Here is a 16961-nt window from a genome sequence, read left to right as displayed (position 1 = left end):
ATGCACGCACTCGCAAACATACACCAGCGGAGTTGCACGCTCACATACACGCGCACACACACTGTCAGTCTCTTTCACACTCGTGCATCAATGCTGTTACACACAGTGTGTTGCAGGCTTACTCACAAACACGCATAGACACACTAAGAGTACACACACACGCGCGCACACAAAGTGAGAAGAGAGGCGAGCCGAGCAGAGGAAAAGGGCTTGGTTTATAACGCGTTCCTCCCGAGGCTTCAGTGCAAGGGAAATGGAGCTATCATGACAAGGGATGAAAGAGTAACAATGGTTTCATCACTTTCCCTCATGTTCCACTGCACCATGAAAAAGAAGCTTCTAGCGTTCTCATCCGCCCGTTAGGGAAAACATGCCGCGCATTATACCGAGAGAAGAAGTGAGTGAGTGAGAGACAGGGAGAGAGGGACAGAGAGAGAGAAAGCATCCTCGCTCAGCAATCAATGAACCACACAAACCCATACTGTTGATACATCAGCAGCAGATATTGACCATTTTGATGGACCAAAGACAATAGTGTGTATTGATCCTGAAAATGTCCCCGTGTGCTGTTGCTGTTTATCGACACTGTCCCTTTTTTCTTTTTCTTCTCTGTCTCCTTACTTTTTCTGTCTTGTTCTCCTTTCTACTTCCTGCCTTACCTTCGTTAACCCTGACCACCACCGCCACCCCAACTCTCCCTCCTCCCTTACACCTTATCCTCTTTTCTATACGCTCTTATATATTCCTCCTTTTACTTGTGAAATCAATTGGCTTATACTCTGATATTTATGTTTGTGTTTCCAAAGGACTTTTTTGTTATTTTTCTGTATTTTGCATGGTCACCAAGAGGACTGGCAGACACTTTGCAGAATTTAATGGGAGTCAGAATAGATTTACACAACCTTCATCCTTTCTTCTGTTCCTCCTTTCATCTCACCTTCTCCTTATCTTTTCCCTCCGTCCATCCAGGGTGCAGTGATCACGCCAGCCATGGACCACACTATGTCCATGCAGCCTGCCAGCATGATGGGCCCTCTTACACAGCAGATGAACCATCTGTCCCTGGGCACTACAGGAAGTGTGAGTACTCCTCACTGTGCTACAATGAACCATACATATTACACAAACACCAAAACCCCAGCCCGTCTAGTTGCCATAATCCAGATGAGAGAACGTCTGAGTTGGTTTGTTTAAGCATGTTTACAGTTTTTCATTGTTTTGTTATCCAATATTTTCTCATAGTTTCACATTTTCAAACTCCTGACAAAGTTTATTAGTCAATCATTCAAGGCAGTAAAGGACAGCACTCGTTTTAATAAAGATGCAAACACAGTATTATCTTCAGGCAAGAGCATCCAGCAATTTATGTAAGAGCTGTGAAAGAAAATTAACAATTGAGAAAGAAAATGGCAGGTGCCTATTACACCATAGGTATGGGTCAGGAGGATCAAGAGGACGCCTTTTATCTTTGGGGAACATTTTTCATTTAGTTCAGAAATAAAGTGCACATTGAGTAAAAGATGGATTTTACATTTCCTTTTCAAGAAAGCCAAACCTTCTTGGACTTAGTCGCCACATGTGCTCTACCATGGAGATGGCGTATCATTTGTTTTACACTGCATGCATTCACTGCCAGACACTGAGAGAGCATATTTCCTCCCTGATCTTCCACATTAAACAGATTTCCCATGAAGCTTAACAGTGGGACAGAGCCCTCTGTTCTCCACCTTCCTCACTTTCACCCTCTAATTTCTGCTTCTCTCTCACACCTTCTGTCTCCCTCACTCTCTAAATCACACATCAAATCTATCACTCCATCAGTTTTCCTTATTCCCCACACACGCATGCTTACAGTCACCAGCCCCTAAACCAGGAACTCCCCCCTGCTTCAGGATCAAGTCGACTTAGAGGTGTCACACAGTTCTGAAGCCTGACTTCCTGCCTTAACCCTGCTGCCCGGGGGCTGGCAAGCAGGCAGCCTTGCTTCGGCACTGCGTTTGATCTCTGTGTGTGCGTTTGTGTGAGTGTGTATGATTGAAACAGTGCTGTATTGTACAGTTACCCATGTGTTTCCAGGTGAGCTGTCATTGACTGTGACGCCATGTTGACTCTGTCAGGAATGCCCCCTCCCTAATCTGTCCCAGCTGTGCTAACAACCAGGATTAGAGACAGGCTAATCTATGATGATGGCTTCTGATGTTTGATGGGTTGTATTATAGGAGAAAGTGGGTTAAGGCACTTTCTCTCCTTTTTTCATTTCTGATTTACTCTCTCATCCTCCCCCCTTTCTGCCTGCTTAGGTTTCCTGAGGCAATGTTCTGTGTAGCATAACTTTTCTATGGCTGAGTTGCACACACGACATGCCACACTCGATCATCTATGGGAATTGAGACATGTTTCCTATAAAGCTGATTCTTAAGCCAGATGTGAAAGTCCTTTCATACGGCCTGATTGAGAAGGCCTGTTAGAAGAGGGGTTAGGAACCAGCTTCTGTAACAATCCGTGTAGTAAACTTGACTCCACATATTCTCAGAGCACATTCCTCAAGTGTATACGCATGTGGTGAAGTTGTTTTGATTGCCCCCGCTGGTCACGTGACTTGACCTTCGCCACAGAAGAGCACCTGCCTTCAGCAGCGTCTCCAAAGTCAACAACTTATCACGACTGCCTCTGGCCACTGAAGGAGAAGCCACACCTCAGAATACTCTTGGCTGTTTGAGGACTCTGTGGGGCTGTTTGTGTATGGCTGTGGCTTTCTTCTTCTCTCCAAGAAAAGAACCAAATGTTCCCGGTCCGCCCAAACTGCGACACTGGTGTGGTGACCATAGCTTTCCGAGAACGCTGTGTTATTTTTTGCTATTGAGAGATCGGCACCGAGGGTTTGGCCTGTTAAAAAGGAGTGGCAAGGAAAACCTCGCCTCGTAATGAGGAAGCATGGATCAGTGCCGTCTGACGGTCACTGCTTTGGAATTTAGCTGCTTCACCAGAAAATACTGTTTTCAACAACTTCTGTAGTCACCCACCTCAGTCAGTTTGCTGTCTGTCTGTTTTGAACAACTTGATTACAGAATGCTAAAGAACCTCAGGCTCAGTGTTTATGGATGCCACACATAAACATGCCATCCATGCTCCTCGCTGATTTATTTTACCGTGTTTGGTGCATATTGCTCAGTTACTGATTTATTTACTATCTTACAGCTCTCACCACTTAACAGGAGTCTATCTGTCATGCCTTGCATTAGCTCTTCCCTGTTAGTTGCTGTGTATGTGCCCGTGCTCTGTTTGTCATTTTAGTATTTGTGTCTGCTTGTGCGTGTCTGTACGTACTGTATGTCAATGTCTGCGTTTGTGTGTGAGCGACATAGTGTTTGACATGACAAGAGGTGACCTTCCCTCTGTGTTCTCCATCCTATTCCTGTCATGGCATGTAGAACCCAGGTCTCTGTTGTCATGGTGACAGCGGTGATTGACAGATTCTGTGTCCCTGGAAGACAGATTTGTGTGAAGCTCTTTCCTCTATTATCTGTGCTGTTTCCCTCGGTTTTCTATGGGGTGTTCTAAGTACAGCAGGTTACTCTGCATTTCCATTACTGCACATGGCTATATTTAACCTTTACTCACCCAGGGAAGTTGAACTCTCTTCTCTTGTAGCTTCACATTCAAACAGTAACACATGTTGACACCCGGGTGATTCCAAGTACCACTGAGCTTTTAGGTCTCTGCAGGACCTTGAAAGTAATTGTTTAGGGAGGAACAACCTTTCATGGCATTTTTAGATTTTACAGTGTGTTTTGAATGTGTTTAAGGGCCTGTAGCCAAAAAACTCTGGAGCAAGAACTGGCTGTTCTTGTATAAGTTTTGTTCCTCTGATACTGAAATTTGGGCACTAAATTTAAAGTTTGTCTGATTAAATGAGAACTTAATCCTGAATATGAATTGTAAGAATTGTATGTTTGTATGCACCAGACTCTGGAGTGCCCTCAGACCTTGGGCCTGAAACTTTGATCTGGGTAACAAAGACCTACAGCAATAATGACACTTACGCATTCATGTTCCACGACAGAGTTAAGTATTTACTTCTTCATTTCAATTTATAGAGGAGAACAGACAATTATGATCTGACTCTGAAGTTCCCCTTAGCTCTTAAGAGAATTTTAGTGTCTTTCAGCTCACTGTTTTGATTTTACAGCCCACAACATTACTATTTTGGTTCTGTCTCACCACTGTTCTTTTTTTCTGCCTTTTGCTGGTGCATTGCTGTGTTTTTGGTGTATTGCTGCCACCTGTATATCATTGGAATAAAAAGAAGCCATTAGAAGGGCTATATATTGTGCAACTTGCGTGCAAAAATAAAAACTACTCCCTAACTCTACTAGTGATCAGAGACCCCACAGGGTACTTTTAATACTGAAAGAGTAAATATTGAAATAGTAAAATGATAGACAGTAAGACTGTTGATGAGAATGTGTTTAAAGAAGTGATTTAACAGATGACAGATTTTTGCCAGTGTAAATCTTTCATGATAACGAAGCCAAGGGGCCAAGATATGAAGGGATTTTCATGGTGAACTGGTACAGCACCGTGATTCACAGCCGCTGGTGTGCAGCTCCAATAGTTCCCATCGTGTTGGAGCCCCACAGCTAAGATCAATAGTCATCAGAGCCCAACCCCACGCTTCTCTGCCATTAATAACCTACACTGAGTAGGTGGATGCTCTTGCCTTGACCAACTGTTGTCCTCCACCTTGCAGAGGACGTGACAGAACAGCATGTCAAAACAGAGGGGATAGACAGGTAGATGTGGAGCCTGAGTAACTGACAGAGGAAGTGATGGTTTACTCGGAACATTTAAGCATGCTAACGTGCTGTGCTACATTCCACCACTGCCAGAACTACAATTTATAGAGAAATTCTTGTGGAAAACTTATTGCAGGAAGTAAACTTCCCAATTGTCCTTGTACCCACCAAACATAAATTGCTCTGTCTTATATTTCACTGTGGTGCAAAGGCCCAAAACACTGTGGTACCAGAGAGTTTCTGTCTGTTCTATGGATTTTCATCCTGGCATTGCTGCATTGCGGTCTGACGTTAAACTGTAGTTATAGGTGTGTGTCATGGAGAGTGATGTTAGAGAAGAAACTTAAGGAGTCTACTCACACCAGCCTCGTTAAGGAACTATTCAGTCCTCCCGTTCATCAAACATATACGCACATGCCATCTGCTTCAGTCGCAGGTGTGTGTGTGTGCGCGTGTGTGCATAGTATGTGTGGCTGCGTGTGTGACTGCGAGAGTGAAACACCATTTATTGCCAATTAGGGATGCTTTATATTGCCCAAACCTGTCCCCTGACTATGGACAGGGAAGTATTAAAAGAGTTGAAATTGGACAAAAATCATCTTTATCACCATAGCAACCCAATTCACTGTAGCCAGACTTGACATCCCCATGACTTGCCACAGCGAGTGCAGAAATATGCCCTGCTCAACCTGCCACATTAAATAGGTTAACTAATGGTTATGGTTGAAGAAAAAATCTTATCTTATTAAATTTTCTTGTTAAATCTAATTTAAATTCCTTTTGCAGTCCTGCAGAGAAATATAACATTTCAAATGGACATTCTCCTTTGACAGGGAGATTTTGATATTGCTAATTATCTCCTGCTTCCCTTCATTTGCTTTCATGCAGCCCTCACAGGTGAGTTGGCTGAATAAGTTAATGGGAGGGGGAGGCGAAGACAAAAAGTCTAGAAGAAAATTGGTATGCATGGTTTAGATTCACCAGGGAGAAGGTCACTTCAACAATCTGATAGGCCCTTTTAGACGATAGCGGGTTGAGAGAGACGGGGGGAAGTGACAGGAAGGTGAGAGGGAAAAAGGGATGACACAGAGAGGTAATGTGGTAATGTGTCAGGAAGTCTGGATATGCCGCCTCACCCCGTCCTGAGTGTGACAGCCCTGAAGGTGTGATAACCTTAAATTCACACGCACAGACCCACACAGTCACACTCACATACAAACGCACACGAGCTTCCATCCCAGGGCATCCTCCTGGCCATGTGTAGCAACGGTGGGGGAGTTAATCACCCATGTCCATGGCCTTTAGCTGCTCTCATTAGCGGTGAGCGGTGGAGCCGTACCCGATCCATTAGCAACGCTGCCGGTAATGACACTTCACCAGCACCGCCGGGCCCACAGCCAAGAAAGGCTCCGCAGCCCGGCACAGCCCCTCCATTACTGCCTCCTACTGCATATTGCCGCCACGCTTTTTAGCACTGGCAGGGGGACTGAGAGGCAAAGGAAAAAATAAGACAGAAAGAAAGGGATTGTACTTCCCTTTTTCCTTGGTCCGGAAAAGCAGCAGGAAGACGAGGAGAGGCGGGGAGGCAGCCTGGTGGCTTTTATCTGGGATCACATCCGTTGGCGTTGTACTGCAGCATTATCGTTCCAAGCCTCTTTGTCTTTGTTTATCTTTCTCACACTCAGGCACACACATACAGAGACATGCACGTATGTTCCCAACACACAGCTGCGCACAGGAGAACACAACAGATCCGCATGCACAGTTGGACAGGCAAATAGTGATAAGTCATCTTTTGTGCACAGGCATGTGCTAATTAAAAAGAAGCACACACACTGGCAAATCAGGCTTACACTGGCACGCATGTTCATCACCACACGTACACACACACTCCATGCATTCACAGCAAGTCCCCAGAAAAAGCAGAAAGTGCCGTGTCCTCATTCATATTGCATGTGAAAGCCCCATGGCTGTCATGTAACCGAACCTGTGTCACATCTGTTAAATGGCCTTCATGGAGCGAGCTAGCACCCAGTTAAAAGCCAGGGCAGGCATGACTAAAGGAATATAGGCCACAGGCAACGGACCTCCTGCTTTCTCTTTCCTCTCTCACTCTTCTTCATTCCCTTCAGCTTTCTTTTTTTTTTTATCTTCTTCTCAGCTGTGGCCTGGTGCATTTGCCTGCCTGTGAAGTCCTGATGGAACAGCAGGACATCTCTTCCTCCTTCTCCTCTGTCTACCTCACACACTCTCCTCTGCTCTGCTCTGTTGAGCGTGCACACATATTCTTTTAGCGCCCTCCAAAGGACGCTGAAGGCACAGCAAGCCCCCATTCCCAGTGGTATCAGTGATGATTGCACTGAAGGAGACTTACAGGGAATTGTAATATCAGTGTTTGAGATCTGAAAAGTATTTCTTGTCTAATTTTGGATTTGGATTTGATGTTCTAATGTGTGTAACAGGAATTTTCACGTTCAAGGACTTTGATGTGTGTCTTCTGTGTGTGTTTCAGTACATGACTGCTGCAGCCGCCGCGGCGCCTATGCAAGGGACCTACATTCCCCAGTACACTCCTGTGCCTCCAACAGCCGTCCCTGTCGAAGTAAGACCCACACGCATGCACACGGTACTTACCAATAATCAAAAATATATTGATATTTACCCAAAGAAGAACATCATTACTGCTGAAAGCCCACTCACTCACACCCACAAGCACTCACTCCACCATTTCTAAATGCTGCTCTCCACAACAGTCTGAGACAGTCATTAAATAGACAGATTACGTTTGAAGCGTGCTGTAAATTGCTCTTATTCTCTCCAAACAAATGGCCTCCCACCACCAGCAAATAACAAGGATGAAAACTGCAAGCAAAGCTAGATGAGTCAGAAGTTTTATAGTATTTGGGGAAAGACATTTGAAGTGCAGTGCAGACTTTGTCACTTCTTCGGCGGCTGTCTGAGCTCCTGGCAGGTTCGGGCAGTCCAGCCTGAGAAATGATGAACGTGGAAAGCAGGCAGGCCGGCGAGGAGAGCGGGCCGGCTGTCTGGCGGCTGACAGTGCGGTCGTATTCAGATGGACTATCAGTCGTGTATCAGATGACAGGAGCTGAAGTGAGACACAGCGCCGGCGGTGCTGTCCCTCTCTCTCTCCCTCCCACCATCCGGTTCAGGCTGGTGGGTAGCTGGAACTCACACATCCGTCAGCCATGGAGCTCTGGTTAGCCCACCAGCCACGGACAGTGACAGTTTCCCCTGACAGGCCCATTAGTCGCTCCTCCCCCTCCTCTCAGAGTCCCCCCTCCTCAGAAAGTTGCACTCTTCCTCACGAAGGAGTTGGACAGAGGAGAGAGATGTAGTTGTCGTGTAGCCCACGGCGCCTGTTACCTATTTCATCCTCACCGTCGTCCTCTGAATGCCAGCGTCAGCAGTATATCACTGTATCACCCAGTGTCTGGAGGGCTGATGTATGGACAGGGCGGAGTATCCTTGAGAGCTTGTTAAAGGTGATTGAGATGATGGGAGCTATTGGTAATGCTCGACACATAAAAAGGCTAAGAGGTTGTCATGATGAATTCACTGCACACAGCCATCTTTAAAGAAGCCTTTTTACCAGCAACACAGAGGTAAAAATCTATGAGCAATACAGCACAGTATGTTCTTAAGATTTTTTTTAAAGTATCATAAAGTATATTTGACCACTATGCAAATACCTGGGCTTTTATGTTATTTTTCTATTCTGTGTTTTGTTTTTAATTTTACAGCTTTGTTCCTAATATCCCTCTTATATGTTCCCAGAAGTAGCTTAATTGTCAGATTAAAGACAAAAGTCCTTTATGGTTTTGCTGTAGTGCTTTATCACACTGAAGTGCATATTCAAATTCAAAACAGCAATTTCAGCAATACTTTTCAGCAGGAAGTAGCAAGCACTGCAGGGAGATGCTTGTTAGAGTGCGAAGATGACACATTTCCACCCGTGCGTGTCCTCAGGGAGTGGTGACGGACGCCTCCCCCCAGACAGTGGCTCCCTCATCACAGGAGGTGGCTGGCCAGCAGCAACAGATCCAGGTGGACAGTGCTGCCGACCATGTTCCTGCTTACTCATACCAGTCCAAGTAAGTCAAACGGTGAAGAAGGTCAGTTGCTGTCAACCTTTTAGACACGCCATGCTCATTCCTAGTTGACTCACATTAGGTGATGTTGTGGTCAACAAATAAAATCATTTTCAAATCGTTTTTCTCTCTCTAAGTAAATCCACCTTGTACACACAAGCGTCCTGCCTGTGAATTATTTCTTGAACTGAGGGGATATTATCATACTAAATAAAAAAACTGTGAGATGTTTTTCAAATTACAAAGGCAGTCGAAAAGCAAGGTATTTGCATTCTCTGGCAGATATTTTTTTGCTAAGCTTCACAGTACTTACCGCTGATCTTAAAATCAAATAAAATGAGAAATGAGCACTAAGAAACACAGCACCGTTTTAAAATGACTCAAATTAGTCCTGGCAGCTGTTGTCATTTGTTCGTCATTTTGGCAGCACTTTTTTTTTTTTTTGGTTTTTCTGACCTGATCAGAACTGTTTAACATCCTTCAGTTTGCTTCAGTCCTGGGCTGTCAGCTGTCAGCTGTATTGCTCCTCTGTGTTTGTAATATTGTGCTTTGATTACGACTGTACACCCTCTCTCTCTGTCTCTGTCTCTGTGTCTGTTTTTTTCCTCTTTCATCAGATAGCAACGGCCTGAGCGAATGTTCCTGTGACAGCGTTGCCTTGAGACAGAAGGTGGCTGCACTGTGAATGTGAGGAATAGAGAGTAGAAAGAGATTGCTTCCAGATTGCCCAGGCACCAAAAAAGAGACACTTTTTTCATTTCCTACCTGGCCTACGAGAAAAAAAAAAAAAAAAAAACGCGAGAAGGAGGCAAAGAGTGCTGAGGAAGGGGATGGGAAAATTGCTGGGCACAGTGCAAAGAAGTGAAATTGTTTAGTCTGGGAACCTGCCTGAAGGGCTGGGCTGAAGCTTGAAAAGTTTCTCAAAGGAAATTCTCTACCAATTAAAAAAAAAAAAGAAAAAAAACATTTAAAAAATGACAAAAAAAAAAGGTTGAATGCGCAGGTAGGTGATGAAGTTTATTTTGTAATTAGAAAAGGGGAGTCAAGTTTGAGATACACACAGAGATTGTCTTCCTCAGATATTAAGCTACAATTTCTTTTCACTCTTTTTTATGTTCTAGTGTTAAATTTTAGTTTTCTAGATATATTCGAAAACAAAGTGTTTTTTCTTTCTTGAATCTTCATGGCCTTAATTTGAAGGGCGCCAGAAACTTTTTACAGAGTTAAACTCTGACGTCTGGTTAGGAAAAAAAAAAAAGCAAACAAAATCAGTCTCTTGGACCACTTGGAGGGTACAAGACACTGGATGAGTTGTTCTAAAGAGGAAAAAAGAATCTATCACATAAGCTGTACAGATTTAATAGAGAAGAGCTTTTTTTTCTTTTCTTCATTAGAAGAAAACTTTGATAATTATTATGTCAGAGGTAACTAAGTGTCAGAAGAAAACAAAATGTCTGTTGGGGAAAAAAGACTCGGGGGGGGAGATAAAGCTCTGAAGAGATTTTTCACAATGAGGAAAAAATGAAAACATAAGAAAACATGCTGCATTGTGGATGCAGTCTGTTGCAAATGCTGAACTTGTTTTTATTATCATAATTATTATTTTACATGGCAAAGTTGCTGTCAATGACATTAGTGCTTTTTATCTGCCACATTTTACCTTTTTTATGAGCTTTAAGATGTTTTTAGCCCGCTTTGCTTGTCACACTGCAAAAAGAAAAAAAAAAGAAGAAGAAAAAAATAATAAAACCACCAAAAAAAAAAAAAAAACTACGGAAAAATTCTGGCAGTGAAATAAAAACAGTAGATTCAGTAGGAGCTTACGGTTTAAACCAATCAGTGCAAAAGCAATAGAAGAAATTGTTGACAATTTCTGTAGTCTTTCCTAGTTGTGGATCAAATGCAGCCCATGGATGGCCATTTTTATACCAAAGATGAAGAGACACTCTGAACCAGAGTTTTGTTTTGGGTTTTTTTGTTTTTTGTTGTTTTTTTTTTTTCCCTTTTCATTTTTCAGTTTGATTTTGTTGTTGTTGATGTTGATGTTGTTGTTGATGTTAATGTTGATATTGTTGTTGTTGTTGTTGCTATTGTCGGTGTTTTTTATTTGACCTTGATGGCCGGACCAGTCCTTACTATCCTTCTTAACACCTTATTTTCACCGGGTTTAAGCTAATTTTCCATGGTTGTCCGAGCTGTCACCAATGCACGCACACACATACACACACATATACACACACTCACACACAGACATATGTACACAGACGTGCACACACTTACAAACTCATACGCACCAATCAAACAGTATTTAAATGTGTGATGCAGCTGGTGGCAGCCCAACCAAAAGTCCTTTTTCTTCACCTCCTCTTCTTGTCTTGGTTTCTTTATATGTCTCATCATTTTTACGATGCTTTCACATACCGTGGGTGCATTCCACGTCTATCTCTCTCTCAGATCCTGCAGGGAAAACTTTAGGAAACAGATTTGGGGACACGTTGCCTGCTATGCTCCGTGGTTGTTGATGCTTTGCTTCCGACTTTGTCCTTTCAGTAATTTCTGTCCTCAGTCTCTTTATCTCTTTGATTCAGCCATAACTAACTCAACCGTAACTCAGCATACTGAGCTTCAGTTTTTTTTTTAACTGAGAATCTCCCTGCTGCTGTTTGACCTCATTTTAATCTCTTTCACGTAGCCATCATGAAGCCTAGGTCACGTTTTCGAGTATTTATCTGCTCACCAACAGATTACCAGATGAGTGTTGTTTGCTGCATCATGTACATCAGGTTAGTCACAAATAGAAAACAAAACTGACTTTGAAGTCTTTAGTGATGATTGCATAAACTTAATGGCACTGACCTAATATGTGTGGCAGCCAAAGATTATTAAAAGTAATAGTGGAAGTGCTTAAAGGACCAGTTTGGCATTTTAGGAAATACGTTGATTCACTTTCTTCCCAAGAGTCAGATGAGAAGATCGATTTCACACTCATGTCTGAATGAGCTTGGAACAGCGAGCCTGTATTCACTTTCCACCGCCTCTAACACATCATACCTGTTGTGTTTAATCCATAGAAAAAAATCACAGAAAAAAATGACACTATCTGGGGAGCTATTTTATGGGGAGTTATGTGCTGCACTATTCCTTGGCCAGTGACGTGCAGTGACGTCTTACAGTCTTGTCCTCTTTGGGAGGTTGATAGACAACCAGCAGAGACTCCTGGAAGTTATGGTGAAGAAATGTCAAACTGTTTCTTTAAAATACATTTTAACTCAAGCAAAAAGGACTCTACATCTGTAAACCAGGAAACTTTGCTTTGTAAGGTACTGTTTATAAGACTGCCATCACTCTGTGACACTAACAAGGCATGGTAGAAGCGTGCTTAAAGACTAGAAAGAGACTCTCTGTCCTGACCATCCCCTTGATCATCTCCCCAATGCAAGCTGGGGAGGTCAGCACACCTGTGGGAACTAACTAGGCTCCTCAGCAACATGTTGATGGCAGCTCATTCCTCGACCCCACCACTGAGTGTCAGTTACACCCCTGGTTGCCCCAATTTGTTGCACAAACAACCCAGACTCATCTCATCCGGTCTTTCCATCTCAGAGCTGTGTGAGGTTTTCAATGACTTCATCTCTGAGGATTGTCCCTGAAGAAATTGCCTGAGGGACAGCGGCCATTTCTGCCCCCATTACAGCAGGCTGTGTGTGTCTGGAGCACTGTGTGTCTGCTCTGTTCGCTCATGCCCGCCCGCTCTGCCCCAACCGTGGTGCTCCAGTACTAAAAAGACCCCGTTATTTCTCTGCTTCACTGGCACCATTAATGTGCCATGGCCAAGCCAGGCTCCTTTGCTCTCATTTTCCCTCGCTGTCATTCTCTCCCTCTTCCCCTTCTCTCGCACTCTCCTTCTCTCTCTCTCTCTCTCTCTCTCTGAGGTTTCTTCTCTTTATTGGATGGTGCAGAAGCAGAACCACAAACCAATTTCAGTCACTCTCGCAATGAGGCTTGACGGGCCCAATTTGTCTCCCTCCGGGGCAATAGGATCCACTCCAGTGTCCCTCAAAAGACCCTTCTCTTCCAAACAGAGAAGGAGCTTTTTGTTTGGTGACAATTGCAATTGAGCTCTTGCAGTTCATGTGACTCATTCAAATCCAAGTCCAGTGTTGCGTTTTGGGACAAGATGGCGTGTTGTGCACATTACAGGCAAGCTATGTCATCATGCGTGGCGATGTTTGTAACTACCAATCAAATTGTACATAGAGTGCCTTTTTAACAAAGCTTCCAAATGATTCCAAATTATCAGTGTGATAGTTAAAGAAGCAAAGCACATGGGAGAGCTTGTTAAAGAAGGTGTGCTAATGAAATGCTACACAATATTGAAGCTGCTCTATGGTGCTAAAGGGGAAGCTGTCTCGGGCTTGTGCCTTCATTGTGTCCACTGATCTCTGTGACGAGCTGGCCACTGTTGATCATTTGGCCGTGAACTCACTCTTAACGGGCCACCTGTCCACTTGACGACACACAAAAGAAACAGGAACTCAGGTTCCTGTTGTGAACCACACTTTTAAAGCCATACATACATTTCTTTTCCTCAGTAACTCTTTAAATACCTGCTGTACATTCTTGTCTTCCATCCACCAGAGGGGGTCAAAAGCCAAACGCGTCATTCAAACTGTCTCTGAGTGATCATTCAGCTATTTATTGTCCAATCAAATCAACACCTGCCCTTTTCCTTTCATCTGATCTGCCACTTAACATCTGCTTTCACTTGCCTCGAGGCTACGATTTGCTCTCATCTCCCAATGAATAAGTCTCTGCCACATTACAGTCTTTAAGAGCTAACAGCTGACGAATGGTTTTAGAGCTCCCTGGACTTGCCCTCACTGCTCATCTGTTCGCCATTGTTGCATGAACTCACTGTTCCTGAATCAGTTTTAAGTCTCATGATTAAACGACAGAGCTGCTACATGATAACTTAACCAGTTTTAAGCTAGTACGTGTGTGTCTGTGTGCGTGTGTGAGGAGTTGTTCTGCTTAACAGTTCAACTTTTAGCAAGGTTATGAATACAGCATTGCTATAACCAAGTTCTCTAGACTTTTACAGCTGCTGTTTTATAGAGTACAGAAGACATTTTTGAAGCTTAATAGGACTCATAATGCAGGAGTTGCACATCGGAGAGCAGAGCGTCTTACAAATGGCCTGAGATTCAATAGTAATGGCATTACGGGAAATAGGATTACAAATAGTCGAGAGATTATGTTAAAAATGCACAACAAAGAATATCAGCTCCATTTTGCTAATGGAGATTTAAGGAAAGAAAAAGATATTAAGGCAGGTGTTTGCTTTTGGCGCACAGTACGAATATTTCACAGAGATCTGAGAGATTACCCGACTGAACAAATAGAAATGGCTTTTTCTTAATAGCACAATGGCATAATGTTCCTTTTCAGAATACCAATACCTTCATGGAAGTGTACAGAAGGCATGCCTGCAATTTTAAGGAGGCTATAGCAGAAACACTCTGCTCCCAGTCAGCCCATGTGTCAGCACAAACCAGAAGCCAGCCATGCCGAGAGAGAGAGCGAGAAAGAGTGTGTGTGTGTGAGAGAGAGAGCGAGAGAGAGAGAGAGGAAGAGGAAGAAAGAGAGGGAGATCATTAGCTCGTGTTGCTGGGCAGAAATGATCATAGCCTGAAGTTTCTCTGTCTTCATGCAGCAGAATGTCCCCAGTACAGAATTCCAGAAGGTGACCAGCTTGACCTCTCACTAATTAGCAACACGCACTCTTCCTGTCTTGCACCATCACACCCAGACTCGTTCTCTTCTTTTCTCCACAGTCACTCATCATTTTCCACCTCTTCCATTACTTTACGTCCTTAAACATTCAGCTTGCCTTAGTATGGCCACATCAGCATCTTTTCACCTTAAGAAAAAACATCAAAGTGAAAGACTCCAATCTGCTGCTGTTGCGTCATCTTAGATTAGATTGGCCGGAGATCCAGGGGCCCTGTTCACCTAATTTGCAAAATTCAAGCTATAATTTGCAACATGAGATGAAGTCCCCTCATGTTAATTTTGGCTCTTTTCACTAGACACAACAACGGCTTGCAACCCGGGCATGAGCACGCAAGAGGACTTTGAATTGTCTGCAGTTTGCAACATTCATTTCTGAAACATGATGCTAACACCAGTTGCAATAGGTGTGTATGCATTGCTTGCAAATAGCTTTTGTGATATGGTGTCCTGGGTTATAGGTCAGGACAGCAGGTTGGAGGGGTAAAAGTTTATGCAATCATTCATTTTTATTAAAATTTAAACTTTAGTAATAAACATAGTTTAGTGTATTTTCAGTTTTGATTAGGAAAATATCAGAATTGTCATAATGCAGTAAATCTCACTCATCTGGTGCCCCAAGAAAGTCAAATACTTTTTCGACTACTGTTTGATGCAGGGAGGAGTAGATGTTGAGAAAGGCAGCATTTCATTCCCCATGGGTTCTCTTTGGATAACTCACACACTCTCTACAAGGTAAATCAGATTTTCTGTGAGTTTACCTGCTCTCAGATACCTGATAAATACAGATTTTGAGATTTTACCTACATCCTGGTGTTCTCCAGTGTCAGTCTTTCAAGGAGAGGTGCTCACTTCACTGCCTTTTTTAAAAAAAAAACAAAAAAAACAATGCTTTTTCTCAATCCGTCCCTTACGCACTATTTCTCACAGTCACTGCCGCCATCCCTAAATCTGACATGATTCAGAAAGTCATTTAGTCAGTGTGGCCTCCACACTGTCACAGGAGTAAACTCATTAGGTGTATTACATGTCATACTCAGTTGTTTGTGAGGCTCTTGCAGATTCATCCTTTGTGAATGGAGTCGTAGCCATTTGACATTGATTCTTGTGTGTTAGGAAAACAGTAGTTCAGAGTTACTCTCACAGCTTGTCTCTCACAGTAAAGAAGTGTAAAGGAGAACCGTGGCTCAATAACTCATCACAGACCAGCACATACACACACACACTTACACACGCTCTCCACACACGTAATGCAGTGGGAAAATTGCTCAAACTATCCCCCACAAGAGCGAGGCCCTGCGCTTTTTAATTGATGCTTCGGTCCACCTTTGATGAGAGTTATCGATTGGCCACACAACCCCAGGAGCGCAGCCAGCCAGCCAGCACACCCCTCGTGGAGTTCAAACAGCTCCCCGAGAAATACAAAATCCAACAATCACTAGGAAATGGCCTACCAAATTGTTTAGAGATAGCCAGCACAGAAAGTGTGTTAGGCATGGGACTCATTTATCGGAAAAAAAGAGGAACTATTTATTAGGACAGCAGAGCGGTTTTTAATTTGTTTTTTTGTTAGTTTTCTCTTTTTGTTTTTTCTGTTTCTTTTTCACTTTTTCTTTGTTTCAGCGCCGAGGAGGACATGGTCACGCCTCGCACACGCTGCTCAGTGTGTGTGATCTTTGAGAAACTATCTGTACATCTGTGGATGTTAGGATTTGACTTGGGTTTTATGAGTTGTTTTTTTTCTCTCTGATGAAGCTTTCAATAAAAAAATGTGGAAAAAAGCACCAAGAAGTGCTGTTATCTTTCAATCTGCATCACAAATGCTTGTGTTTCATCACAGCTAGCTGTTTGCCTGTCCTCAGGCGATTATTATGGAAACATTTATTATGCACTGAGCATCCTCCAAGGAACACACACACAGAACACACCATCTTCCCCATGGCCTATTATCTATATGACTAAATTGCAGTGGGAAGCAAGAGGAAGCCGTATTATTATCATCCAGCCTGATGGCACCTGCTGCGTGTTGACCTTGGGCCCTCACATCCTCTCATAATTACAGCCCTTGCAAATGGAGCTAATGCCTCTCAACGGGATTTCCCCCATCACGGCTCACACACACTTGATTGGGCGTAAAGTGGTCATAATCAAAGATGGAGGAGCCTGCTGGAGGAAGAAGTGGATCGATGGCAATCAATCTACCTCTTCACTCTCATTTAGGCCCAATCAATTGCTGTCCTTGTCACCTCCTAGGGACGCCTGTACT

The 16961-nt window shown here is 43.4% G+C and overlaps 1 protein-coding gene across 7 annotated transcripts in view; it reads left to right on the top strand.

Moving 5' to 3' along the window:
• The window catches only part of rbms3 (RNA binding motif, single stranded interacting protein), a 253831-nt gene extending 237352 nt beyond the window's left edge, over window positions 1–16479 (top strand). For 4 of the 7 annotated variants that reach the window (XM_041052649.1, XM_041052647.1, XM_041052652.1 and 1 more), the window contains 4 exons: window positions 970–1080; window positions 7309–7422; window positions 8784–8908; window positions 9523–16479. In XM_041052649.1, the coding sequence (XP_040908583.1) occupies window positions 970–1080; window positions 7309–7422; window positions 8784–8908; window positions 9523–9526 (354 nt within the window). In that variant the 3' untranslated portion in view covers window positions 9527–16479. The remainder of the gene's footprint in view (window positions 1–969; window positions 1081–7308; window positions 7423–8783; window positions 8909–9522) is intronic. The other 3 variants (XM_041052648.1, XM_041052654.1, XM_041052653.1) reach the window with 1 other exon arrangement.
• Window positions 16480–16961: the final 482 nt, after the last annotated feature.

Source organism: Toxotes jaculatrix, chromosome 13, assembly GCF_017976425.1.
Source record: "Toxotes jaculatrix isolate fToxJac2 chromosome 13, fToxJac2.pri, whole genome shotgun sequence".
Classification (NCBI taxonomy): Eukaryota; Metazoa; Chordata; class Actinopteri; family Toxotidae; genus Toxotes; species Toxotes jaculatrix.
Note: the sequence above shows the minus strand (reverse complement) of the source record. Positions and strands in the feature narration are given on the sequence as shown.